Below are 27,974 nucleotides of genomic sequence, written 5' to 3' on the forward strand. Positions count from 1 at the left end.
GTGAATAAATTATATAATCGAACCTTGATGAGTATATTTTCATATGGAAGAAACGAAACGATCATATGAGTCGTAATTTAAGGGATGTTTAAGTTTTCGTGAAACAGGGCCAGAGTGATTTCTGGATCCCCTGATCTGACTTTGGAAATTCACTATAAATTAACCAGAGATAATTAGAAGTCATTCCCTATATGTACAGATTCCTATTCGAGTCTAGTTTCATTAGAAACAAACGGCATAAGTATTGAACACCTGTACAGGGAGATATCTAAGTCGTAATGCATGAAGGTTAGAGTAGTCGAACCCTGAAACAGGGGAGAATTTAACTAATAAACTGTACTAATTTGCTTAACCAAAAATTCTAGAAAAAAATTTGTAGATAGATATATGAATCTAGTTTCAGGAAAAATTTACGGAATCGGTTTTCGAGCTTTGGAACTCGAGATATGATTTTTAAAGTGACTATGATGCAGTTAACCAGCATGTCTAGAAATTTAAAAATGAACTGTGTAAGTAAATGAAATAAGTCCGTAAATACCTCGTGTTCGACTTCGGCAACGGTCTCGGGTATGGGGCGTTACAATTTATATATGTACAGCCAAGCTATCTCAAATTGCACACCAAGTGTCACTTTTAGCCGATGCTATTTCGAACCGCACACTAAGTGTCATTTTAGCCTTTAAGTCGTTAATCATAACAATACTCACGCATAGACAATTTATACAATACCAAGCATTAAAAGCATAAATTTAACAATGCTTAATACATACGAACTTACCTCGATCGTCAAAACGTTGAAATGGATCGACTAGTCCGAAACTCTGTTTTTCCCTCGATATAGACTCGTACGAGGCTTAACTTGATCTAATCAATCAAATTCAGCTATTTCAATTCATATTCTATTCATTTTAACTCAGTTTCATATTTTGGTAAAATTACTATTTTACCCCTACACTTTTGACTTTTTTACAAATTAGTCCCTAAGCTCGTAAAATGCAAATTTAGTCAATTTCATCATAGCCCAAGCTATCCGAATTTCATACATGCTCATATTAGCTCATATTTTTCATTTATTCACACTTTTACCACACAATTTATTATATTTCATAATTTAGTCCAAAATTGACATTTTTGCTAAAATTCACTTAACAAAACTCAATAATCTACCATCAAAGATTTATTTTCTATCATTAAACATCAAGATACTCAAATATTCAAAAATGGCATCATCCAAATACTTTAACAATTTTGAAATCTGAGGTACGGGCTAGCTAGAACACAAAGCAACGATCTCAAAAACGTAAAAATTATTAAAAACCGAGACGAAATGGACTTACATGCATGAACAACCATGGCCGAACCTTCAAAGCTTTGAGAACACTATTTTCTTTCTCACATTCAGCTATTGATGAAGATGATAGCATGTAATTTGGCTTTTATTTTATTTTATTTTATTATAATTACCAAATACCATATTTAACCTTAATATACATTAATAATTTCCATTATACCAAGCCATGGAATTCCACTATCAACAATTATGGAATAATTACCACTTAAGGACTCCCACTATTTAATTCCATAGCCATTTAATATCTTTAACTTATAGAACACAACTTTTACGCTTTGCGCGATTTAGTCCTTTTTGCTTAATTAACTATCGAAACGATAAAATTTTTCAACGAAACTTTAATATCATTTATTGCCACTCCGTAAATATTTATAAAAATATTTACGACTGGTTTATAGAAACGAGGTCTCGATACCTCAATTTCTAAACCCACTTAACCTTAAGGTCATACCACTTGAACTTAATAAATCGCTTATAAAAAAAATCACAATATCAAAAACCTTTTTTAAACTCACAATTAACTCGTAAATATTAAATATAATATTTACAAACCTACTTGTCGGATTTGGTGGCCTCGAAACCACTGTTCCGATTAACCCTAAAAATAGGCAGTTACAGGTAATTCGGGTAATTCCTTTAGAAACATATCTGTAAACTCACAAATCACTGGTACCAATTCAATTTTCGACTCAGACACTTGAGTATTCAGCACAAAAGCAAGATAAGCCTCATACCCTTTTCTCAAATATCTCGCTGCCAACATGGATGATATCACCACAGGCAAGTTATCCGTTCTATTCGATTCAACCTGAAGAACATCCCCGCTTTCACACTTCAACTCAATAACTTTTCTTCCACAGTCCACTAAAACACTATGAGAAGTCATCCAATCCATCCCAAGGATTACATCAAATTCATTAAACGACAATAACATCAAGTTAGCTGGAAAATAGTGACCTCTAATTGTCAAAGGACAATTTCTACACACTTGGTCAACTAACACATGTCTACCTAAAGGGTTCAACACTTTTATCACAAATTCTGTAGACTCTACTAGCATGTTCATACAAGGTATCAATTCCATAAAAATATAAGAGTGGGTAGACCCTGGATCAATTAAAGCAACAACAGGTATATCATGGATAGAAAAGGTACCCGTGATCACATCAGGAGACTCTGCCTCTTCACGGGCACGTATCGCATAGGTCCTTGCAGGTGCTCTGCCCTCGGACCTCACTGCAACATCTCTTGGTGTACCTCTACTGCTAGCTCCACTTCCAGGGTTCTTATGTGGTCTACCCCTTGAAGGAGCACTATTCACCCTCACATCTTGCTTTTTCTCTTTATCTTCTAATTCGGGATAGTTTCGGATGAAGTGGTCTAGTGATCCACATTTGAAGCAACCCCTATCGTTCCCTCGGCACTCGCCAAAATGATGCCTACCACATTGTGAACAGCCTGGCCTATTTGGCCGAGCACTACCAACACTAGTGATAGAAGTGGTTTGAGCTTTAGACGCCGTGTGCTGTCTGTTCTTGCTCTTGTTCGAGAACCCCACTGACGCATTGGATCGGGTAGGAAACTTTCCCGATTTCTTAGATGAGGTCAACTGTGATTTCCCCATCGATCTTTTCCTTGAGTCTCGGGACTCGATGTCAGCTTTTCTCTTCTCTTTGGCTCATTCCTCGGCCTTACATGCCCTATCCATGAGCACCACAAATTCTTTTATCTCCAAGATGCCAACTAATAAATGGATGTCTTCGTTCAAACCATCTTCAAACCTCTTGCACATAATGGCTTCTGTAGATACGCACTCTCGCGCATACTTGCTGAGTCTCACAAACTCACGCTCGTATTCAGTCACCGTCCTACATCCTTACTTCAGCTCTAAAAACTCTTTCCTTTTCTGGTCTATAAACCTCTGGCTAATATACTTCTTTCGAAACTCTTCCTGAAAGAATTCTCATGTTACCCACTCTCTCGATACGAATGACACGAGAGTATTTCACCACTGATAAGCCAAATCTCGTAGGAGTGACACTATGCACTTCATACACTCCTCCAACGTGCACGATAATTCATCGAATACCCTGATGGTATTTTCCAACCAAAACTCGACCCTTTCGGGGTCATCATCAATATTTTCCCGAAATTCTTCGGCCCCATGCTTACGGATTCTATCTACTAGAGGTTTCTCTCTCCTAGCTATCTCTACTCATTGACGAGCTATATGAACAGTTAAGGAATTGGGGGAGGTGGGAGAGGTGAAGTATTCGGATTCACATGAATGAACTCCGAATACCACTCGTCCATCATGTGGAGGTAAGCTTCCCTAGCTCTTCCGCCCTGACTCATCATCACGGGCCCACTATTTACTGGCGCGATCTATTCAGTAAGAGCCGGTGCATTACTCTCCACGTCATCCGCCGTAGTTACGTCAGGATCCATTTACTATATAAATAAAAACACAAGTTATCTCATCAGGAATCGTCACACTATCAATATACAGTTATGGCATGTATAGCTAGACTTGAACTCATGCTAGGTTAGTCCTAGAATCGACTAAACCATAGTTCTGATACTATTAAATGTAACACCCAACACTCGATCCCTACGCCGGGATGAAATACGAGGCATTACCACACTTAAACACATGCATACCAATGTTCAAAGTCACCAAGACTTGCTCAAAATTTAAAACTTTTTCGAATTATGTCCAAACTTCTTTAACATGAGCTTACGAGAGCCCAAACATCCATTGGAAACCACTTCGAACCAACTTGGGTCCTTAAACCGATTAAATAAAAATAACTCTTGAAACAGGGCACATGCCCGTGTGGAAGCGCAACACGCCCGTGTGGTATTATAACATGGCCGTGCTAATGGCCCGTGTGACACACACGGCTTAAGCATCTAGGGACACACCTGTGTCCCATGCCCATGTGAATTAAATTCTAAATTCGAACCTACAGGGGTTTTCACATGGCCTGACACACGCCTGTGTCTATGGCCCGTGTCCCTCACACGGCCATGACATGCTCGTGTATTATCCCGTGTCTAAAAACCTTGACATTCTATTTCTAACTTCAGCACCCAATTTGGGGCATACGGCTAATGCACACGCCCATAGCTAGAGGTCGTGTCCTCCACATGGCTGAGACACATGGCCATGTCTCTACTCGTGTGTTTACTACCATGTATTCTGACTTGCAAATTTTATGTGCAGGGGACACACGGCCGAACGACATGCCCATGGGACTGACCATGTGTCTTCCCGTGTGGACAATATAAGGCTATTGCCACCTTGAAACAAAATCTAACACCAACCAACCCATCAAAGATTAACTTAATATGATTTCTCGACCAAATAACCATAGTTAAGATCCATATACATTACATATATTCAACCATGCCAACAATTTCACATTCATGAAAGGCTAGCTTGCATTCACATAATAACTTTCAATATTAGCCATTTTCCATGGCCTTATACAAAATGAATCAAATGCTAAAGTAAGCCAACATATTGGCCAATTAACAATGACACAAAACTCAAAAGTCAGAGTCCTATACATGCCATAATCAAAATAAAAGATCTAATTATACCAAGTGCTTTGATTGATAGTGTGATCGATGCCTCTGACGTCCAATGATCCACGAGCTAATTAGGAGACACTATAAGAAAATGGAAAGAAACGGGGTAAGCATAAAGCTTAGTAAGTTGCATGATAATAAACAACAACTACTTATCATAAAGCACTATGCTCATAACCTTTCATAGTTTATTCATGAGTACCATAAATAAATGTAAGTACAACTTACTCATCACTATCCAATACAACTCATATTGCATACATTGAGCCCATATCTCATACGTTTCAATTAGGTATCTATACCACTCATCACATGATGATAACTTTTCTCATTTTGATATATATCATAAACCTTTTGTTGAACCATTTGGAATACTACCGAATACTCAATAGCCCTAACATGGGTTCATATGCCGACGCCATGTCCCAGACATGGTCTTACACTAGCTTTTATATAGCGAGACCGATGCCATGTCCCAAACAGGTCTTACACTGGCTCTCATCTATCGGTCTTGATGCCATGTCACAGACAGGTCTTACACTAACGCAGCACAAGCTGATGCCATATTCCAGACAGGTCTTACACTAGCTTGTATATCGTGAGGTCAATGCATGTCCTAGACATGTCTTACACTAGCTCTCGTCTCAATGCCGATGCATGGCCCAGACATGTCTTACACTGGCTTAAATATCTTGAGGCCGATGCATGTCCTAGACATGTCTTACACTGGCTCTCATGCTGTGGCTAATGCATGTCCAAGACATTTCTTACACTAGCACACATATCACCCATTATCACGGTACAAATATCCTAGTTTATTCCAAATGTTCAACGAAAGTCTTTACTAAGTAAATTTCTCAACATGTATTCTCATATTCAAAATCAAGACAATTTAGGCCATATCAACTAAATTATACATCATAAAGATATATTTGTATTATTAACATACAACTTACCTCGGTATTCAAAATATGGCGACTATTTTGGCTTAGTCCACTAGCTTTGTTTTTCCTCGGTCTAGGCCCAAATTTTGTAATTCTTGATCTATAATGATGAAAATTCACACATTTAATCATTTTGTTAACCTAGGTACTCAACAAATCATAATTGGGCAAAATAACCATTTTGCCCTTAGACTTTCACAAAATGACCATTTTACCCCTAGACCCGAAAATTAATTTTTATCGAATTTCCTTGTTAGCCAAGCCTAACTGGCCATTTATTGCTCTTATGAAAACCCCAAATTCCTAATATTTCACAACATTATTATTTATTTTACAAACTTTACAAAATGGTCCTATTAGGGTTTTCATGAGAAGTCCCTTCACAAAAGTTGCTTATTTCACAACCATGATTCATTTTCTTCCATAAAATTTAAGAAAACAACATGAACACTCTCATGATAAAACCTTAGACTTTCAACCATTTTACAAAATAGTCCCCTCATTTGAAAGCTTATGCAATAAGGGTACTAAAAATACAAAAATCATCAAGAAAGACCATCAAAATCACTTACTTGAGAGAGTTACAAGTTGCTGAAATTTTCAAGCTTTCAAACCCCAACAATGGCTGAATTTTCAGTGGAGAAGAAATGGTGAAAAGGGATGATATCATCTTTCTTTTATTTTATTTCTATTTTAGTCAAATAAGCTACCAAAACCCTACTAATTTGACTTTTTGACCATTCTTGTCCCTATGGCAGGCCAAAAACTATTTTTAGGGTCTATTTGCCCTTTAAATACCCCCAATTTTGGTTCTCTAGCTATTTGACACCCTTAGCTATCAAAATAGGACTTTTGCACTTTATACAATTTAGTACTTTTTCGCGATTAAGCCCTCAAACGCTAAAATTAATTCACCAAAATTTTCATGCACCTTTATAATCATATTATCACACATAAAATAATTTTAAAATAATTTCTATGGCTTTGGGATAGTGGTTTCATAGCCACTATTCTGACTAGCCCCAAAATCGGGCTGTTACACTATCCATCTCCTAATTTGGTAGATTTTTTAGCATTTGAACTCGATTATATGTTGCATGTACTTAGGAGTGGTCATGTTATCTTAAAATGTTAATCTTGATTTGAGGCATTAGTTGCAAATGAACTTTAGTTATAATAAAAAATTGTGTATGTTCATAAATTTGGTGTTACATTGTGTTGGATGTGGTTGGCATTTATAATTGCATAGTTGAGCATAAATAACTAAATGAAATGAATGGTTGAATGGAAAGAAATGGTATAAGTAGGTTGTTAAAAATTTGGTGCCAAATGTGGCATATTGGTTTAGATGTTTGGAAAATGTTTAATTGTGAGTTTTGGTATTACTTGGGTCACGCGGCCAGTCACACGTCCATGTGTCTAGCCCGTGGTTGAAACTGACTTGGCCACACGGCCTAACACATGCCCGTGTGGGCGACCGTGTGGATTGCCCAGGCTCATTTCAAACTGGCCCTCAAGCAACACGGCAGAGACACACGCCCGTGTCCCTGCCCGTGTGGGAAAAAATATGCCATTTGCAAGGCCAAATTGCCACCCATTATGGGTCCCCCTAAAAACATCAAAAACCACATTATTTTATACCAAATTCTCAACCATTTTACAACCAAAACATACATCATTTATACCAAATCATTATCAACATATTTCATGCTTGAAACACATACCAAATCATATCATTCCATAAGCAAAAAACATACCAAATTATATCATTCCATAAGCCAAAAGCATACCAAATTATATGATTTATAACCTTAATATCCATCATTCAATCTCATGCCATAATCTTACCTTTTCTCCAAATAAGTACAATTCAAAAACTTACCAATTTGACCAATTTCTTTGGCCATTCATGAACACATCAAACATACCATCATTGCATCACATATCATATACCAAAATCAAACCATAAATTCAACCATAATTAAGCCACATCACATGACTAAATATACACTTCACAAAATATATTCAACTGCCTCTAGCCTATACATGCCATACTTCAATATATACATTTTCAAAAGGTACCAAATTAAGGTTTGATAGTGTGGTGACAATCCTCGATGATTCCTGAGCCCCCGATAGCTACGATATCTATAAAACAATGCAAACACACACAAAGTAAAATTTCAAAAGCTTAGTAAGGCATATACAAATAAACTTATCATAAAATACAATTATAATTTAATTCATTTGCATGAATCATGGCATATCATAATGATAAGTTCACATTTCTCATTTAGCTCAAAGGCTTATAATCATTTACTCATATATGCATAATTCACTTATACTTAACATATTTCATTTTCACATCATACTTATTCAATAAGTTCATATATATACATATGCTTTGTACTTACCTTATTCTCAAGCATACTGTACATTTCAAACGTACCTGAATCGGATACATATTCACATAGTCATTCATTTCTCGGAATGCCCATTGAACCATTCGGAATCATAAGGATACTCTAATAACTCAAAAAGCTCGTACAATGCCAACGTCCCAGACGTGGTCTTACATGTAATCAAATATCGATGCCATTGTCCAGACAGGGGTCTTACACAAAATCAAATACGATGCCAACATCCCAGACGTGGTCTTACACGTAAATCATAAGTCGATGCCAATGTCACAGATGTGGTCTTACACGATAACATATATCGGATCCTATGTCATGACATATGTATCCTAACTATTCTTAAGGTTCGTACGGGGCTTTTCGGGCATCAGAACTTTGTCGATACTTTCTCGAATTTCTCATATTTAGCTCTCATATTATCATTCATCAAAATACAATGCCATATATATATATGATTAAATAAGCTCAAACACATTTATTTGTATATCGACTTACCTCGTACAAATTCGAATAAACATAATCGGCTACTCGACGACTTTCGACTTTCCCCAATCTAATTCTGTTTTTTCGAATAAACATAATCGGCTACTCGACGACTTTCGACTTTCCCCAATCTAATTCTGTTTTCTTTAGTTCTTGATCTATATAAATTCAAATTTAACTCTTTTATTCACCAAATCATTCAAATCAATCTACAAATACACATTTAGGGCATTTTACAAATTAGCCCTCATATTTACACATTTTGACAATTTAGTCCCTATTTCACAAAATACACATAATTTGCATATACTTATGCATAGCCGAATATTCATAACACTCATACAAGTCCTCATATTTCATTTATTTTACATTTTAGTCCTTTAAAATATCATTTTCACAATTTAGCCCAGATTACTCAATTTCATCAAAAATTCAAAAACAAAACTTAGTAATCTAAAACATATCTTTCATTTACTAACATCAAACTTCACAAAGCTCACAATTTCATCAATGACATATTTCAAAATCATCAATAAAATCAGAAATTAGAGCATGGGCTTGACAGATTACTAAGCAACGATTACAAAAATGTAAAAAATCATCAAAAACCGATCAAATTTCATACCTTAATCACCGAAATAAGTTGCCGAACCCTAACTTGAATTTTTATTCTTCTTTTTCTCTAATATTCGGCCATGAATGATAGAAAATAAGATGGTTTTAACTTTGGTTTTAACTAATATAACGTTAACATGCATTTTACCAATTTAACTTTATTATAAACATTATAAAATCATATATATTAAGGCCATTTATGTCCATTATCAAAACCAATGGTTTAATATCAACATAAGGCCTCTCAATTAATAAGCCATGTCATTTCAACACTTTTAACAAATAGCATACAACTTTTACATTTTATACGATTAGGTCTTTTTTATCAAATTGAGCACACAAACGATTAAATTTTCATACGAAACTTTCACACATGCTAATTCACATACAATAGGCACGAAAAATAATATTAAAATATTTTTCTGACTCGAATTTGTGGTCCCAAAACTACTATTCCGACTAGGGTCTAAACTGGACTATTACACATAGACTGGTCCTAATCACATAATTAATTCCTATTGGTATACCAATTGTATCCTAGTCATTTTACCAAGTTTACTAAGGCAATGCACATGATCTTTCCATGATGTACATAACATTTCTCATATATTAGTGCACATATATGTGCATTTGATAAACAAATCACATAATCATTTCACATTAATTCTCATATATCATATTTCACATATATGTGATGATGAGCATTTGAATATTTTCATTTGAGGCATTAACTTATTCTTTAAGCACTTCAATTACCATTACTCACATTTCATTTTTTTTCAATCTTATATTCACATATTCACATTCTTTATTCTTATCAATGTTTCAACAGTTTGTCAAATAATATGATTTTCATATTTCAATACACACTATCTCTCATCTCAATTCACATATACAATTTAATATTTATGTCATTCAATTCAAAATTATACAATCAATTTAAACAACTTAACATGGTTGTCTAGTTGTATACTAGTAACTAAACCATTTATATCTCAATCTACAAAATTTAAAATCAAGATCAATTGATATTTTGGAAACTATATTTAAATATTCAATACCCTTTTTTCCCATAAAAAATTTAAATTTTATTACCAAGTACATAAGTACCATCAAAAAATCGACTCAAAAGTTGTTGTGTGGCAGCTCGAGTCTTCTTCACTGAAATTTGATTTTTGTCTTAACTTATAAATTAGGCTCCTCTTTCATTTTCTCCATTTGAACCTACTAATTAATATTTTTTAGCATATAAAGGTCTTCTAATTCAATTTCTATAGTTTTTGACAAATTTTTAAAGATGTACCATTGTTGTTGTTATATATTCTTTTAATGAAATTTGTTTCACAACTAAAGTTTAAATTATTAACATTTTCATTCAATTGTTTTTAAACTAAATCAAATATCATTTTATATAACTTAAGTTTCACACAACATAACTTAATTTACAAAGCATCAATTTTTACAATTTTGTTCAATTCACTTTGCTTTATTGCTTCATATTAGCAATTTATTTTTAACAACATTTTACATATTAATATAGTTATTTAAAGTGTAATAGTCATTTCCACCTGGCCATTTCTATTAATTGAAGCTAATTAATAATACCTATTATAAGGTAAGGAAAATTCCATGAGTACTTACTTATTTGGATGAACAAAATAAGACAAAGTTCTATTTTTCCTTTTCAAATCTATAACTTTTCCTTTTTCTTTGCTTGAAACTTTCTTTGCCATTACTTTCTCTGTAACACCCATGCCCAACCTGAATCACTGAGCCCGGATCTTGGGTATTATATCACGATACTTAAATTTTCAAAACAGACAACGCGTACTTTTGATTTTAAAGCATATTTCTTATTTATTTTGTAAAAGGTCTCATTATTAAAGAAAAGTATTTAAAATAAAATATTACATCAAACTTATCATAATTTAATTACAACATAAAATTTTACTAAAGACTAACTCTAAAATGTGTAATCCTACTATACACTACTTTTCCAAATTGAACACTGTATGCATAATAGCCCAATTTTCCCCTTCCTTGGCGCATTTCTATCGTTGTCCTCTTGGCATAATCATTTACAACAATACCTAAAACATAAACATAAAATTTGTAAGTTATACAAACTTAGTGAGTTTAAGTACAAAATACCTTTAAACTTTTCTTTTTGAATTCTGTAGTCTGACTCTTTGGATAACCATTTTTGTCTTTGGCAGATACTTTCACAGCTTCAGATATATATACTTTATATATACTTACACGCCACTTCCCATTCTTTACTTATTATCTCTCACTTGACCCTTTGGTTATCTCTAGATCTTACCAGACAGTACAATCTCTTCTATTATCATCAAACAACTTTCAATGTTTATTCCATTGGTACTATTCTCTTGGTAGATCTACTCAGAGATCTTTCATTTGGTGAATACCCTTACTAAGTTTGATAAGCATATCATATCTTGTCTTAGGCCAATGAATAATCATACCGATGAAAATTATTCTAGATTATTTAGAAGAATTCCAACACATCCTTGTTACAGAAACCAGAATAAACCAAGATGACAAACAACTCAAATTCCATAAGATTTCAGAAAGAGTCATGATACCATTCAGATATGATGGATACCAGATACTTAAGTTTCAGCACTACGTAACACAAATGAACTTAGGTTGACAAATGTGTATATCTTTCTTGACTACAAATATGCTCATATTCTAGACTAATAAATTACCATGGTGGATACTCCTTTTAAACATACAGATAGAAACTTCTTTTCAAGAGACTTCCTTTAAGACTTATTCGATTACATCATGAAACTAATTCAACCAAATTAACTTCAGACGTATAATACACTTACCATATACTTTTTTGTTAAAGAATTTTCAAAACTTATCCAGAACTTACCATAAGGGTGGGTAATCACATTTTATCAAACAGATATCATTAAATACTCCATTATGATGATACAGGACTTGCCTCAAAGGCTTAGCAGATCACGCCACACAGTCAAACATACAAAATCATGTGTTTATTTTCCTGGAAAACTTCCATAGAAGGTGCCATGGGTTTCTCCCTCATGGATTTGAAATTAACTTCATGTTGTGATCTGTCAGTTCGATATACACATTACCAAAGGCATCACCATGGATATTCATACAGTCATATATTTCCATAGGTCTCAGCCACACGGGCTTACACATTCTTATGTTGTGATCTATCAGCTTAGCCTTCATCTTATTGGAGGCTACAGCATGAGTGTTTTCATATCATACATTGCTATGGGTCTCAACCATATTGTCTTACACTTTTTGTAATGCCCCAAAATACATGTATATGTACCTGTATTAATTTGACATAAGTGTGTATCTACTTCAGTGGTTAAGTGTTCTAGGTGTGTGTGTGTGAGGTCCTAAGTTCAAGCCACAACTTGGGTAAATTTTGGTATTTTAATGAATAAATCCTAAACTTGGTCCATTAGGCTTATATTTTATTGATTGTAAAAATATGTCAGAATGGGCCTGCTGGTCTGGTGGTTAAGTGGAATGTTAAGTTGCTTAAGGTCTTGTGTTTGAAACCCTGTGTGGGAAAAATAGGGATAATTTTTGCTCCCTGTTCGGAAAGAGTTGGTTTTGACCAGGGTTCTAAGTAGTAGTGGTATGGTGGAGGACTGCTGGAGCGATTCCAAAAGGAAAATAAGGGATTTGAGATATCCCAATTGTTGGGGTAGCAAATTTTGACCCTTCCCTTTCCACTCTCTGATTTTCTGACGCCTTTTCCTTTTCTTTTTCTCTCTAGTAGCTGCCATTTTTCCCCTTTCTTTTATCTCTTTTTGCTACCGTTTTGGTACTGACATTTTAGCCATTCCCTACTCACATTTTTCCTTAATCCATTTTTTCTTCTAATTCTTTTCCTTTTTCACAAATTGCACGTTCGGTAAGTGTGTAAGTAGTGTTTTGGTTTTGGGACTGTAGAATCGTTGTTTAATGAGTTTAGTTCATGTTTAAGAGGAGGCGGTGAGGCTGGAAGTCACGCTTTTTTAACCTAAATCGGGATTGAGTTCTGTTGTTATCGGTAAGCCGTTTATGTGTTTTTGGAATTCTCTGTTTCAATTTGGTTTTAATACGTATCAAGTGTTTAATCTGGTATTTGTCGGTCATTAATAGGTTTTGGAGTGTTCGGGGTTATCTTAGCTTTGAATTGATACCAGTTGTGTACCCGAACACACAGAAAACAAGAATCGACGAAAGCCAAAAAACTAAACTGTCGACACCACACGGATGTGTGGTCACCTGTGTGGTAGGTCGTGTGGCAGTACACGATCGTGTGGTCAATGAACTAGGCCGTGCGCACGTGACACGGGTGCATGACACAGCCGTGTGATGGGCGGAGAAGCCGTGTACAAGACACAGGCTCGATCAATTAGGCCGTGTGGGCTACACAGGCGTGTGAGCCCACATAGGTGAACTACACGGGTTTGTGGGATTCTGGTCTAGGTCGTGTGACCCATACGGCTAAGGCCAATTTGGGCTGTGTGGGCTACACAGGCGTGTGGGCCCATACCGGTAGGCCACATGAGCTTGTGAGCTTATTTTTTTAAAATGATCTGCAAGGTTACACGAGTCGCCCAAGTCGACTGTGGACCTACTATAGGGTCGGTAAGCGTTACTTAGACCCCTAAACGAGTATTTTGACTGTCTAATTTCGGTACTAAGCATGAACTGTGATATCTGAATTGATTGTATGATCTGATAAATTGCATATTAGCATGTCATATTGTATGTTGCATTGCATCGGGATTGGGTTGATGTTTTGAAGAAAGTATTCTGAAAGGCTCTTAAGCCTGAGATCTAGCAGCTCAGCTGCAATTAGCTGATTATGTGCCGCATTTGGTACAGCATGGTGTGTAGGGATGGGTGGTTCGATTTTATCCCCACATAATGTGTAGGGTTGGACGGAGTTGGTGTGTAGAGGCTGGTGGGTAGGACTCTGTTATTCTATTATGTTCTGCATGCTATATCTGAGATGGGTTAAGGCCCTAATTCATATCTAATACTATATCTGAGTTGGCTATAAGGTCCACACTGATTCTGTAAAGGGCTCAGGCCCGAACTATATGTAAATATATGACTGATTTCGGATATTGTGCTCTGTGTATATTTTTCTGTGGGGATTACACACTGAGCTTGCAAAAACTCACCCTTTTCTGTTTAATCTGTTCAGGTAATCCCCAGCATTAGACGGATCGGTGCAGCGGAGGACTCGATAGTGACCATTGCTTATGCCTCACGATAAATTTACGATTTTATGCTTATCATGGTTTTAATTTTTATTTGGTGAAATTTTGATGTAATTATGGCCATTACGGGTTTTTGTTTAAATTTGGGTTTTGCAACATTTTATGGTTTTACTTCTAGTAGTAGAAAGACTCGGGTTTTCAAAATAAACAAACGGTTTGTCAAAATATTCACGACCACTCAACAGTGTCGAAAGCTTCCGCGTAGGTTAACGTTTTGATGATGATAAACTAAATAGGTTACTTGGTTTGAAAACCAATGTTAAGATAATGAAGTGTTTTAAAATGGGAAATGAGGTGATAGCAATGATACGATTTCAAAAGCACTATCATGTGACATCGCCAGATTCAGCCATAACATTTAGGCCGGGTTTGGGGTGTTACACTTTTTTTCGTATTGTGAGCTGCCAGTCTGGTTAACAATATACCTGCCTACCAAAGGCATCATAAAGAACACTTTATCTAGAATTTACTTATCCAAATTTGTTCACACGTAGCTATTCAATTTGTATATTCCTATATTAGACTTTACCTACATACTTACCAATCAGTTTCTATTCATGTAATAGTTCTTACATAATATCATTACACATACATAGCATCTTTACTATGCTTCACCCACTTACCTATTATCTGCAATACTATCATTATATATAAGTTTTTACCTAAACAATTAACATGCAGAAGCCAAAATTGAGACTCGCTTAAACCACTGTTCAAAGCTCCAAACTCAGACATCCATCTCGACCCAGCAACAACAACTGCTTAAAGAACACAGATTCACCATAAAAACCCTTTTTATGCAAATTGCTAATATCCTAATCATAGATAATCTCCATGCAAGACATTGTATTCATAACTTACTATTCCTATAATTTTTAACATCTTTAGTCCTTCAAAAACTTGACATGTAGAGATATAATACTTACCAGGAGGTAGACCAACCATTGATTAAATCAAGAACCTTAGCTTCCAACTTTATGAGAAAAAGATAACATTAAGATTTAAGAAAAAGGAAGCAGAGAATAATACTGAAAGAAGAAGAAAAATTCGAATTCGATTTGGTAATTATCAAGCTGAGCTCGAGTAGCTTGAGCTGAATTCGAGCTTAGTAATATTTGACTTGAATAGCTCATGAGCCTTATTAAACTTTTAATATTTTTATATTATTAAATTACATTATTGCTCTTAATATATCTATTATTAACCCCAAACTTAATTATCAAGACTAGCTTGAGCTTGAGTATAAAAATTGGTAAACAAGCTTAATCAAAAGCTTGAATAGCTTGAGTAGCTTAATCAAATATTATTTGACAAAGTTTCAAAGATTTTTCATAGATATTTCTAAAAAATTAATTTTTCAACTAGATTAAAAAATTTTATATGGTAAATTTTTTGAAAAATATTTTATACATATCAATTTTGAATTATTTTCACTATTTTAAATATAAAAATTTTATTTTATATTATAATAAATTAAAATTAATTATAAATTACCGTTCGATTTTTTGGTAACCATAATTTTTTAACTTACATTTTGATAAATCGTCTAAACACTTCGATCGAAGATTCTGGTAAAAAATTACATATGAGGTTGAAATGATTATTAATGACCATCAATACTGCCCTTTGTTTCATGGACAAGTGAAGTACACAAAAGGTTAGAGAAACTTGTTCTCACATGAAAACTAAAGCTAATTATGTTCAATTATTAGAGAGAAAGCTAATAATTGTTCCATAAATATGTATTGTATGAGATTTAGTATTTATGTTAACGAAGAAGAAGAAGAGTAATACTGCATATGGGGAATATGAGAAATTTTCATATTTTGCCTTCTTTTATTTCATTAAAACGAGTTAAAGTCAATCCTAATAATTTGGCCCAAAATGCACCCTTGTTTCTAATACTAATCCAATTGTTCAAATTGCTTCCCAATGCTCAACACATCTTAATTTTAAAATCCAAAATATAATCTTATGTGGAAAGTCCAAAATACCCCTTTTAATAATCCTCACCCTCATTTTACCACTAAAATCTTTTTATGGAAAAATACTTAATTTCATGAACTTTTCACTTTTATCCAATTTAGCTCATACCTAAAATTTTCAATTCCACATTCCAATATATTCTCCATTTCTCATTTATGCAAAAATAATAATAATTATAGAACTACCTTTTCCTTTATATGGTCAATTTGCACTTTAGTCCTCATATTTTCACTAAATCTTTATTCAATTCCTTTTCTAAATTTCTAATTGATTCTTTTAAAGGAAACCATTTAATATCCTCATTTCAATTTCTTAGGAATGTTATTATATACATTCTTGGAACAGTACCATTTATTGTATTGAAAATTTGAGGTGTTACAATTGTGCCTATATAATCTTGTAAACTGCATGTTATATATTCCATTGGAACCCACTCTAATATCTATATGATTCTTAAAGTAGCTTAGAAAATCAAGCATCTACCTATTCTTCCACATGATAGTTAAACCACCATATTTTTAACACAGTCAACAACAAAGCAACCACTCATATCACATTACCTTCAGATGCGATTTATTTCATTATTCACCAACCACGTCTCACAAGGGAATACAATATAGGGATCTTTAGCGAAGATCATTCTCCTTAAGGCCTGAACTATTTAAGGACTCCCAAGCCATTAGCATCTCTAACTTAAGAGTCTCATGACAATCAGACAACCTCCATCTCTTCATCACTAGAGCTGGACATTTCAAGTTCACAACACTACCCCTTTGCTCAGCTTCTACATTATCATGCCCAACCTTTTATTGTTCTCTCTATGCCTATCCTATTTAAACTTTAAGGTGACCTTGTGGTTGCTCTTCTAATTCCTAAATGGAGCCATGTTCATATAAAACTAACATGTTCCATTCTAAACTCATTATGCAAACGAATCCCGAAAGCCTTTCCCTTTGCCACCTTAGGTTGCCTATTAATCAAATGCAAAGTTTTAACACCTTCTTAGGTAACTAATTTACATTTGGTCTTCAACCTTGAGGCGAATAAGGAATTAGTACCAAAGTCAGCTTTCGACCTCACTTGTCTTGCATTAAACACTTCAATGCCCCTGCTAACTGTAGGCTTGTCCTCTTTACTCTGCCTCTAAACCCCAATAGCCCTCAACTAGTTCTTAAAGTGTAATTCATCCTCAGGTGTTTGCACATGGACTTTAACTATAGAGCAATAACCCACTAAATACCCATAACAAAAATTGAGAACCCTTTCATAATTAAATAGAGCTAATCATTCAACTCAACCAAAACCAGAAAGCCTAACTACTCCATGCAAATGTTTTGAAATATCCATTCTAACTCTGACCCAAATATACTCTCCCTATCCCCTTTTACTATCTCTCCAATCAATTGCCAAAACCTCACCAATAGATCCCTAAAATTGAAGGGCAATGGCTCGACTCATCCTAGTGAGAGGGACATTGTAGAACCACAACAAAAAGGAACCTTAGCAGGTCATATTCAGCCATAGAGAGACCATCACTATATTTAGTCATCACAAACAATGATTTATAAAAAATCCAAGGGCCTAGATGGAAAAATTTCTTCCTATCCTCCATAGAGTCGAACTTGACTAGAATCAAAGAGGGAGATAAAAAGGAAAACTACACCACATGCTCTTGAAAACATGAAAGAGAGCAGTTTTTATTATAAGCACTACTAGTGACCAACTTGTCTACCCGTCTAAGCCTTAGAACACATGTAAATAATGTTAGATTTGTAAAATAAATTTGAAACTTAATAAACCAGTATCTATCATGCCAAAACATCAAGAATAAATCAAGAATAAAACTAAATGCGGAAGCGTACCTGAATCCATGAATTCCTTGAAGCTTTTCCTGATCTTGGGGATTTGATCTTCCAAATTAGTACACAATAAATTTAAAGAATATTTACTCTCTCTTTCCTAAGCATGAGATATTAGAAAAGATATCTTGTTGTGTAATTTGGGGACCATAACCCTAATATACCTTGGCATATTAGTTCTAATCAAATTCTAATTAGCCTATCATTAATTAGAATTTGATTAGAACTCAATTACTAGAGTATCTACACATATTTGACTCATACTTTATTTAATAATTAAAGCCCAATAAAATTATAACCAAAGTATATCATTTTTAATTTTAACTAACCTATCATGATACTAAATAATAACATATAATTACCCTTATTTTCTTCCGTAGACTTGAACTTAACTAGAATCAAAGAGGGAGATAAAAAGAAAAACTTCAACACGCAATTTTTATTATAAGCATTACTAGTGACCAATTTGCCAACCATCTAAGCCTCAGAACTATGTAAATGATGCATCATTTTTTGAGACCACAACCCTTATATCTTTTTTTTTTTAGTAAATTTCATCTGTCACATCAATAATATCTTAAGCAAGAAGGAAACATAAAAGTTCTACGTAAGAGGATAAGACAAGATGATCATACAACAGAGCAAGAATAAGGAAAGAGATCAAATTCACAAACACTTGGTTCTAGTTCGAACTTAAGGCCTCACGACACAATATTTAGTTTGGGGCCTTATTTTCTCTCAGTTGGGCCACCCAAACACGCACAAGATCGACCCTGTATTGCCTGTATCCGCATAAAGATATGGCATCAATTTTTAAATTAAAAGAAAATGGATGTAAGTTAAGAGAATTTAATAAAACCGCTTTATAAAAGTATCGCCTAGATTTATGCTAGCTATGCAAGTATTCAAATAGCACACCATACATGCAATCATATTAAATTATGAATTATCCAGGCTATGGTTGAAAATAACAAAACCGGATGGGTCAGTTTAATTCATTGATTTATATCTTACTTGCTTTGATTATTCAATATTAAAATGGGAGAATTGTCCCAACCCAATCAAAACCTGAAAGCTACAAATCAATTAAAAATCAGCAAAACCGATTGTTTAAAAACAAATTTCTTTTTCTTCATTATGTTTCTTCTTTTTATTGAGTTTTCACCTTTTATTATTTTATACTTTAATTTTTCAATGAATCATTTGACCCATTTGGTTGAATTGGAAATATAATATCCATTGCTTTGGTTTTTTTAATCTTAACACAGTTTCAACCACATTTAATTAAAAAAAATTTAATTTAAGCAATCAATCATTTTGATCACTTTCGTTAAAATAAAAAACAGTAAGCTGATGTGACAGTTAAAAAATCGATTTCATAAAAAATTTAGTTTTTAACTTTTACATGTTATATTGATTTAGTCATAATTTTAAAAAGTTAACTCTCAAAGTTTACAAATATTATCAAATTGATCCTAATTCTAAAAATTCAAAAAAAATATAAAAATACATCAATATTTTCAAAAAAAATTTTTAAAATTTTATATTAATTTTTATATTAATATTAAATAAAAACAGTTATATTAATATTAAATAGAAAAAGAAACCCTCCCCTCCCCCCCCCCCCCACCCTGTCCCTTTCCCACTCCCCCCTCGCCCACCACCATCCCTCTCCCTCTTTGCTGTTGCTGCAATATACTCAAAGCTATTAGTTGGAAATCGTAGGAAACAGTGAACAAAATAATATCAATCTTTAGTCTGAAAAAGAAAAGAAAAGAAAAGAAAAAAAAAACATAAGTAGGAAAGACAATACAAGTCATGAAACATAGTTGAATGTTTATATACGAGAATGAGGACGCACAAAGACAAATCTTGGTTGGTTTTTCATGAAAGGATAACTATTTTTAAATTGTCAAATGTTTGAATGCCCAAAAATCAAATAAAGTAAAATAACCATACTTACAACCAATTATGTCTCACTTTGTTTTTTCAGAACAAATATAGAGAAAATCTAGTGAGAAAGCTTTAGGACCACATGTGCCATTGGATAACATAATCTTCATCTTATATGGAAATGCACATATTTAAATTGGGTATGTTTGGGAATTTGAGGCAAAGAGATATAGGAAGAAAAAATTTCCCATGACAGGGCGGGTAAACCAAGGATAAGCATAATGTAGACACAATTCCAGTAGCACACAACGAGAGAGAGGGGGATGGTAGTGGGGGAGGTCCGGTGGGGGGAGTGGGAGAGGTCCGGTGGGGGAGGTTATTTTATTTTATTTTATTTAATATTAATATAAAATTTTAAATTTATTATTATATTTTTTAACATATTTATGTATTTATATATTTCTTTAAATTTTTTAGAATTAAGATTAAATTGAGATTATTTGTAAATTTTAAAGATTAATTTTAAAAATTATGAATAAATTGATTTAATATGTAAAAATTGAGGGTTAAATTTATTATTATACTGAATTTTTTAATTATCACATTAACTTACTATTTATGATTTTGACGGGAGTGAATAAAATGATTAAATTATGTAATATGATGGTTTAAAATGTAAATTTTTTATTTTAAATGCTAAAAATGAAAATTTTTTATAATTAGATGTCTGTTTATATAGTTTATCCTATATAATAAATTATGTGACGCTTATAACAACACAAAAGATTAAAGTCACAAACAAATCTTAAACTTTCAAATTTATCATTAATCCATTTTAATTTTTTTTAAAATTGTAATTTAAATTATTTAGTGTAAAAAATCATAAAATTAATGAATGACATAAACACTCTTTATTATTTTAATTTTAAAATATTTTAATGTGAACAAACCGTGGCTGAATGGATGGGTGTGGGGATGAGATGAGGTTAGGTGTTCCGTATTCCATGTCAATTTCTCATTATTATTTTTGTCAAAATCATGTGGGTTTTTCATTTATTATATGAGGACAATGCCAATGGTTTCCCAAAGCTTTGGACTTTACCCTTTTTGACATTCATGGAATAACCCTTTCCCATCCTTTTTAGATTAATTCCACAAACATCCATATATTATCCTCAAAATTCTAAATTCATCCTTCAAGTTCAAAATAGTTTGATTAAATCTTTAAAGTATTAATATTATATCAATCATATCCTTCTACCAACTTAATCATTTATTTGGGTCTTAAATAGTAGTATCATATCTTTCAAAGCCTTCCAACAACTTAATCCTCTATTCAGGCATTAAATAGTAGTTTAGACTTGATGTGAAACATATTTAACATATGGAACCAAATTACAAACTTTTCTGCAACTATCAAATAAACTGTTTGGATTTAATGTGTTGATAAAATAAAATTTAAGAGGGCAATTTTTTAAAATATTAAATTCAAACTATACATACGGTAAGTGGATACATGTTTTCAATTTAATCTATTGTGAGGATGTTTTTAAGTTGGAGACCAATTTAAAATTAGATCATAGTTTAAGGATGGTTACGTGAATTAACCCCTTTTTATTAAAGAAAACTATAGCTTTAAAAATATCTTCTTATACACAGACATCTGACTAATGAAAATATCTAACATAAAAAAGTTAGCCGCTTACCAACCGAAACAGAGAAACCGCCCGGAAAGAAAATATTCAGTCTTTTTAAGTCTTAGAGTTTGACCTGTTGAAGAGGAAAGTTTGTAACACGCACAGAGAGAGGTTGAGAATCTTTATATGCTATGAAAGATTTGAAGATCCATGCTTTGAACTCGATTGTTTGAAGGGAATATGGAAACCCCTTCAGCAGAGGAGCTTTTGAAGAAGATCCAAATACTTGAAGCGGGACATGCCGATCTCAAGCAAGAAATTTCTATTTTAAAACAATCCGGTGGCGATTCCAAGGCCAATTCAACTCATCAAAGATCTCACTCTACTTCCCCTCGACGTCCGCGCTTCCCGGGGAACGCGGCGAAGCTTGCTGCTTGGAAGAAAGATTCAGCTTCGTTTCGGCACTCCTCGCCGTTGCGAAGAGAGAGCAGAAACAATGACACTGTCAATGGCGACAGCGGCACCGGAGGAGATTTAGGAGTAGGAGGAAGAGGAGGAGCTATCGAAAGAACCGGGAACGTCGGGCCAGCTGCCGTCAATTTCACTAACAGCCAGTATTTGAATATATTTCAGTCTATGGGGCAATCTGTTCATATATTTGATCTTAGTGGCCGTATAATTTATTGGTAAGCGAAAAGGGTTTCGTTTTTAAGATTATTCAGTTGCAAACACCAAGTTTTTATGATCTAAATTAGTAATTAGTGATGTGGTTTAACATTGTTTATTAACTACTTAGTAGCGTCATAGAGAATGGGGCCTTTCGCTTAAAGGCAAGGAGGTTAGGGAACTTTGAGGTCCAAAGTTCAAATTTCACTGGGTTTGATCTTATATTTATTCTGATGAGTTAGTTTGAGTTGATTTAGTTATTTTTTGCTTTTAACGATTAATTATGGTTGTAATTAGAAGTAAATTGTAACTTAAACAGAAAAAAGTATTAAGTAAGCGTCATCATTTGAGCATAGTTTTTCATTTTTTAAAAAAAAAAATTATGCTTTTCTTTTTTGCAGGAATAAAACTGCCGAAAAACTTTATGGTTATTCAGCAGCAGAGGCTTTAGAGCAAGATGCCATTCAACTTCTTGTTGATCATAGGGACTTCGCTGTTGCACTTAATATTGTTCATTGTGTTATGACGGGGGATAGCTGGACTGGGCAATTTCCTTTCAAGAATAAAATGGGGGAGAGGTTTTTGGCTGTTGCAACTTATACTCCTTTTTATGATGAGGATGATGACGATGATAGTTCATTGGTTGGAATCATTTGTGTATCCAGTGATACTCAGCCTTTGCAAGAAAGGAGAGCTGCAGTGTTGGCTGGAAAGCAACCTGAAGGAGATTCAACCTTTAGCCGGTCTAAAAATGCTGTCTCAGCTAAACTTGGTCTGGATCCTCAACAACCTATGCAAACAGCAATTGCATCAGAACTAACAAATTTGGTATTAGTTCCTTAATTTTAATGTGTTGGAAGTTGGATTTTAGGATTACTATATATATTTGTAGTTTGGCTTGGATTGATTGTTAAGAGTTATGCAGGCGCTTAAGGTGAGCAACAAAATGAAGTCCAGAATTAAGATGGGAGAGTATTGTGTCGGTCGTGAAGGAGAAAGTGGAGATGGTCATTATTTGGACCATGGTTGCGCCATCGCAGCTCATTCTGATCTTAAAGAAGATGCAGTTTCCAGTGGAGCTTGTACACCTAGGGGAAGTATTTACCCATCTGCCTTTGGTGTCTTTTCTCCGTTGGATGAAAAGTCCCCCATGAACACCTCTCACGATTCTGGTGATGAGAGTGAAGGAAAACCTGCAATCCAAAAGATTATGACCTTAGTGGGTAAAAAGGGGATATCGTGGCCTTGGAAAGAGACTGATCGAGCAGGATCAGAGGCAAGAACTAATCGTTTTGTATGGCCTGGATTGGCAAATGATCAAGAGAATGATTTATTTGTACAGAAAAGCTCATATTCTGCTGCAAAATCTGAAGGCCACGTTAATGAAAATAATACCCCTGTCAATAATGAGCCATCGGGCTCGTGGTCATCCTCTGTTAATGTTAACAGCACCAGCAGTGTTAGCAGCTTTGGAAGTACTAGCAGTAGTGCAGTTAATAGAGCTGAGATGGATGTCGATTGTTTAGATTACGAAATCTTGTGGGAGGACTTGACAATTGGAGATCAAATTGGGCAAGGTAATTTTTTTCAAGTGAGCACCTAGGAGTCATGAAGGAATTATGAACTTGTTCCTAACTGGAGCCACTACTTTTAAGCGTAGAAGTATTGAACTTTACACTGATTCACCACTGTTTCTCCGTTTTTGATTTGGGTAATATCAAAGCACATGAATGAAACCCCAAATGCCCACTGGATAATCATTTCAATGGATGATAACTTCGTCTTTGACTTAAAGCTTGGTCCATGCTTTGCTTTGTTTCTATGTTCTGTAGTATTTATTTCTGGGTGATGTTTTCCTTAGATATAATAACATTTACTTTGTCTTCCTGCTTTCCTTACAGGTTCTTGTGGAACAGTGTATCATGGTCTGTGGTTTGAATCCGTACGTTCTACTCCGGTGCCTTCACTTTCGGGAAGACGTACAAAACATTATAGATGAATATACATTAAAAATTTTGGGATAAGATATATCATGATTTGCTTTTGCTTTTTTCCATCAAATCATATTTGATACACTCATGTAAATAAGAGTGTGCATAAAATGGAAAGATGGTGACAAGGAGTTCCTCAGCCAGTTTTCCATATGTTATTGTATGATGTAGGCTCATTGAACCTACATATGATGCCCAAGTCTAATATTTACCATGCAATATGAAAAATGCTGAATCCTTTTTGAGGATCTTATGCCATTCTTGTGGTAAATTCCAGTTCATGAAACTGCTCTGTCATTGCAATAAATGAGTCCTTGTACTCTGTAGTTATTTGTTGGTTTTAAATGGCAAATGGTAGGGTGCATGAAAAAAATTTTAATAATCTTATTCGTGTAAATTGCCATGTTCACATTATTTCAGGAGGTTGCAGTCAAGGTATTCTCGAAGCAGGAATATGCAGATGATGTAATAAATGCCTTCAGAGAGGAGGTGTGCTTTACTGTTAAATTTGTTTTCACTGTGTTCACATACTTAGTCATATGTTATTTTCTCTTTGGTGGTAATTGTAGAATCATGTGATACATGCACCATCAGCATTTTCCATTCGCTAACTGACCGAAGTCACTGCATTTATTATTGTTTTGAGTTTCTCTCTTCCTCTTCCAAATGCTGCTGTAACTATTTTGCTTTTGCTTTGAAGGTATCTCTTATGAAAAGACTTCGGCATCCAAATGTTCTGTTGTTCATGGGAGTTGTGGTTTCATCTCAACGTCTCTGCATTGTCACAGAGTTCCTTCCACGGTTCAATCTCAACTTTCTTTTAGAAGTTCTTTCTGTGCTGACACTTTTTTCTTTTTAAAAAAGAACTTCACTTCTATATTTGTTTCTCTATGGGACGTTAGTTTTATATGTTATATATATTTTTGGGTTGATGAATGATTAAATTTTATATTTTATTGCTGCAGTGGGAGTTTGTTTCAGTTACTACAAAGGAATACTACCAAATTAGGTTGGAGACGGCGTGTCAGTATGGCTTTGGATATTGCAAGTATCAAGTAGATTTTATTTTAACCTTCTAAATTTTATGATGGTTTTCCAGTTATGATGGATGTAACGCCATCATATGTTGGTCTGCATTCATTATTATTTTATTCTTGCTTGTATCACTGCAGTAGTCATTCCCTCTTTCAGTTCATCTTACTGATTGAACTTTCACAGGCACGAGGCATGAATTATCTTCACAATTGCAATCCACCTATCATTCATCGTGATTTGAAGTCTTCAAATCTTCTAGTGGATAAGAATTGGACCGTGAAGGTTTTCCATTAGTTCATCCTCTTTATCTGCAAATCTAGTTTTAGCTTATGTCAGGGTGTTGAGAATATTTTGTGTACTTGAGGTAAAAGGTAATGTAGTTCTATGTGATCAGGTTGGCGATTTTGGTTTGTCACGTCTCAAGCACAAAACATATCTCACAACAAAGTCGGGGAAAGGAACGGTATTTACTTAACCCTTCATTAGCTTCATCAATAATATTAATCTAACAGAGTCTAAATCATTTGTAAGGATGCATAACTTTATTCTCAGTTGACTTACAAGTACCGTGTCTTTTTTAGCCTCAATGGATGGCGCCTGAAGTTCTTCGCAGTGAACCCTCAGATGAGAAGTATGTTGATCCCATTCCGCACCCTTTGAATTGCACAAGCAAGTGCCCTAGCCCTCAGCCCTATCACGTTTCCCTTTCTTTCACTGCTGACCTTGTATTTCTCGTTCTTTGTGGGCTTAGGTCCGATGTTTATAGCTTTGGTGTCATATTATGGGAGCTAGCTACGGAGAAGATACCTTGGGAGAAACACAACGCAATGCAGGTATAGTTTTCATTAAAAAGATTTTAAAGTCATTTTTATCTGAAGAGTTCAAAATCACCAAACCAACTGCTCTCTTCTGAAGACAAGCTATGTTAGGTTTAAATGGAATATTCCTTATTCACCATTGTATCTCTGCATATATGAACAACAATTTGTTTAGAATATTTGCAGTTGGTTGCAGCGGTAGGATTCATGAACCAAAGTCTAGAGATTCCAAAGGAACTAGACCCACGGTGGGCTTCTATAATTGAGATTTGCTGGAACAGGTGCTCATCTCCTTATACTGTTTGTATGTTTTCTTTTATTTTTCTTATAAATTCACTGCTAAAAGTTTAGCTGTAGTCTACCAATATGCTAGTTAATTCAAACACAGCATTTGGGAGTGTCATTTAGGAGTCTCAGGCCCGGCATTGTGTTAGTCAAATTCGAAACATGTGCACTAAGTGCATGATTAAAGTTACATCCACAAGTAGTATGGACTAGGACTTCAAATTCGATTTGCAATCATCATGATGGCCTTATACTCAAGTACCATTTAGGTTAGTGGCATCTGTAGCACTTTTAGTCATTAATTAAGAAGGAATTATCTTCAGAAGTAAAGCCAGTTTTCTTTCTACGTCTCGTCTAGTCATTATGTTTGCCAATTATGTTATAACTTACAATTTTGGTGTCTGATATATGGAACTACAATTTTGCAAAAACCAGTGATCCAAAGAGCCGGCCAACGTTCCAGGAACTCCTTAACAAGCTTAGAGATCTTCAAAGACAATATACTCTCCAACTTCAGCAAGCTCGTAACTCGGCCGAAGAAAAGGAAATATGAATCAGATGCTTGTGGCATTGGTTCCATATTCTTTCATTCAAACAAAAGATGTAGAGAAGCATGGGCAGTGAGCCACACGAGAAAGATAAAATGTAGGTATTTAGTTGGCAGTATGTGAGAGAAAGCAGCCCAAATTTGAAGGTGATGGGTTGGTTCCGGCAGGGGATTTGGAGATGGGGATGATGTCTCCTGTGATTTTGAAACATGTCAGGACGACTAAGGAAATTCGTACGTAATGCACAATCTACGTTGGAGTATATAGGCTGAGATAAATATCATGCTTTATTTGCTATTTGTTAAACCACTCTATAATGGGGTCCCTTGTCTGCTATTAGTTACTCTGTTGTTCTCGGAGTCCATTATTATTATTTACAAAAAGCTTGCAGCTTGAAATTTATAACTAAATTTGTCGGATGTCAATATTTTTTTAATGCTTGTTACTCCAGCTTATTGTACCTCATTGTACTAAATTTAGTGAACTATATCGCGATCGGTCCCAAATGTTTCATTTTGGTTACAAGTAGTTTTTAATATTTTATTTCGTCACGGT

The 27,974-nt window shown here is 34.4% G+C and overlaps 1 protein-coding gene across 5 annotated transcripts; it reads left to right on the forward strand.

Annotated features, from left to right (window-relative positions):
• The first annotated feature begins 22,104 nt into the window (after positions 1–22,104).
• LOC107896596 (uncharacterized) lies at positions 22,105–27,941 on the forward strand. Of its 5 annotated transcripts, XM_016821793.2 has the most exons (13): positions 22,105–22,762; positions 23,144–23,570; positions 23,668–24,319; positions 24,644–24,684; positions 25,154–25,222; positions 25,434–25,534; positions 25,699–25,777; positions 25,952–26,050; positions 26,163–26,231; positions 26,350–26,399; positions 26,520–26,601; positions 26,773–26,867; positions 27,307–27,941. In XM_016821793.2, the coding sequence occupies exons 1-13, from the start codon at positions 22,317–22,319 to the stop codon at positions 27,422–27,424; spliced, it is 2,328 nt and encodes a 775-aa protein (XP_016677282.1). In that variant the 5' UTR covers positions 22,105–22,316; the 3' UTR covers positions 27,425–27,941. The 5 variants fall into 5 exon arrangements, with proteins under 5 accessions (XP_016677282.1, XP_016677283.1, XP_040935074.1 ...); XM_041079140.1 differs by lacking the exon at positions 27,307–27,941 and having other exon boundaries at positions 22,119–22,762; positions 26,350–26,437; positions 26,762–26,867; XM_041079139.1 differs by lacking the exon at positions 27,307–27,941 and having other exon boundaries at positions 22,119–22,762; positions 26,350–26,437.
• The last annotated feature ends 33 nt before the right edge of the window (positions 27,942–27,974 follow it).

Source organism: Gossypium hirsutum, chromosome A10, assembly GCF_007990345.1.
Source record: "Gossypium hirsutum isolate 1008001.06 chromosome A10, Gossypium_hirsutum_v2.1, whole genome shotgun sequence".
Lineage (NCBI taxonomy): Eukaryota > Viridiplantae > Streptophyta > Magnoliopsida > Malvales > Malvaceae > Gossypium > Gossypium hirsutum.

What these genes read in the sequence shown, in the direction of transcription:
- LOC107896596 (XM_016821793.2), top strand. Translation starts at nt 22,317, where the DNA reads ATGGAAACCCCTTCAGCAGAGGAGCTTTTGAAGAAGATCCAAATACTT. An exon ending in AGTGGCCGTATAATTTATTG is followed by an intron (nt 22,763 to 23,143) that starts GTAAGCGAAAAG and finishes TCTTTTTTGCAG; the next exon opens with GAATAAAACTGCCGAAAAAC. An exon ending in TCAGTATGGCTTTGGATATT is followed by an intron (nt 25,778 to 25,951) that starts GCAAGTATCAAG and finishes GAACTTTCACAG; the next exon opens with GCACGAGGCATGAATTATCT.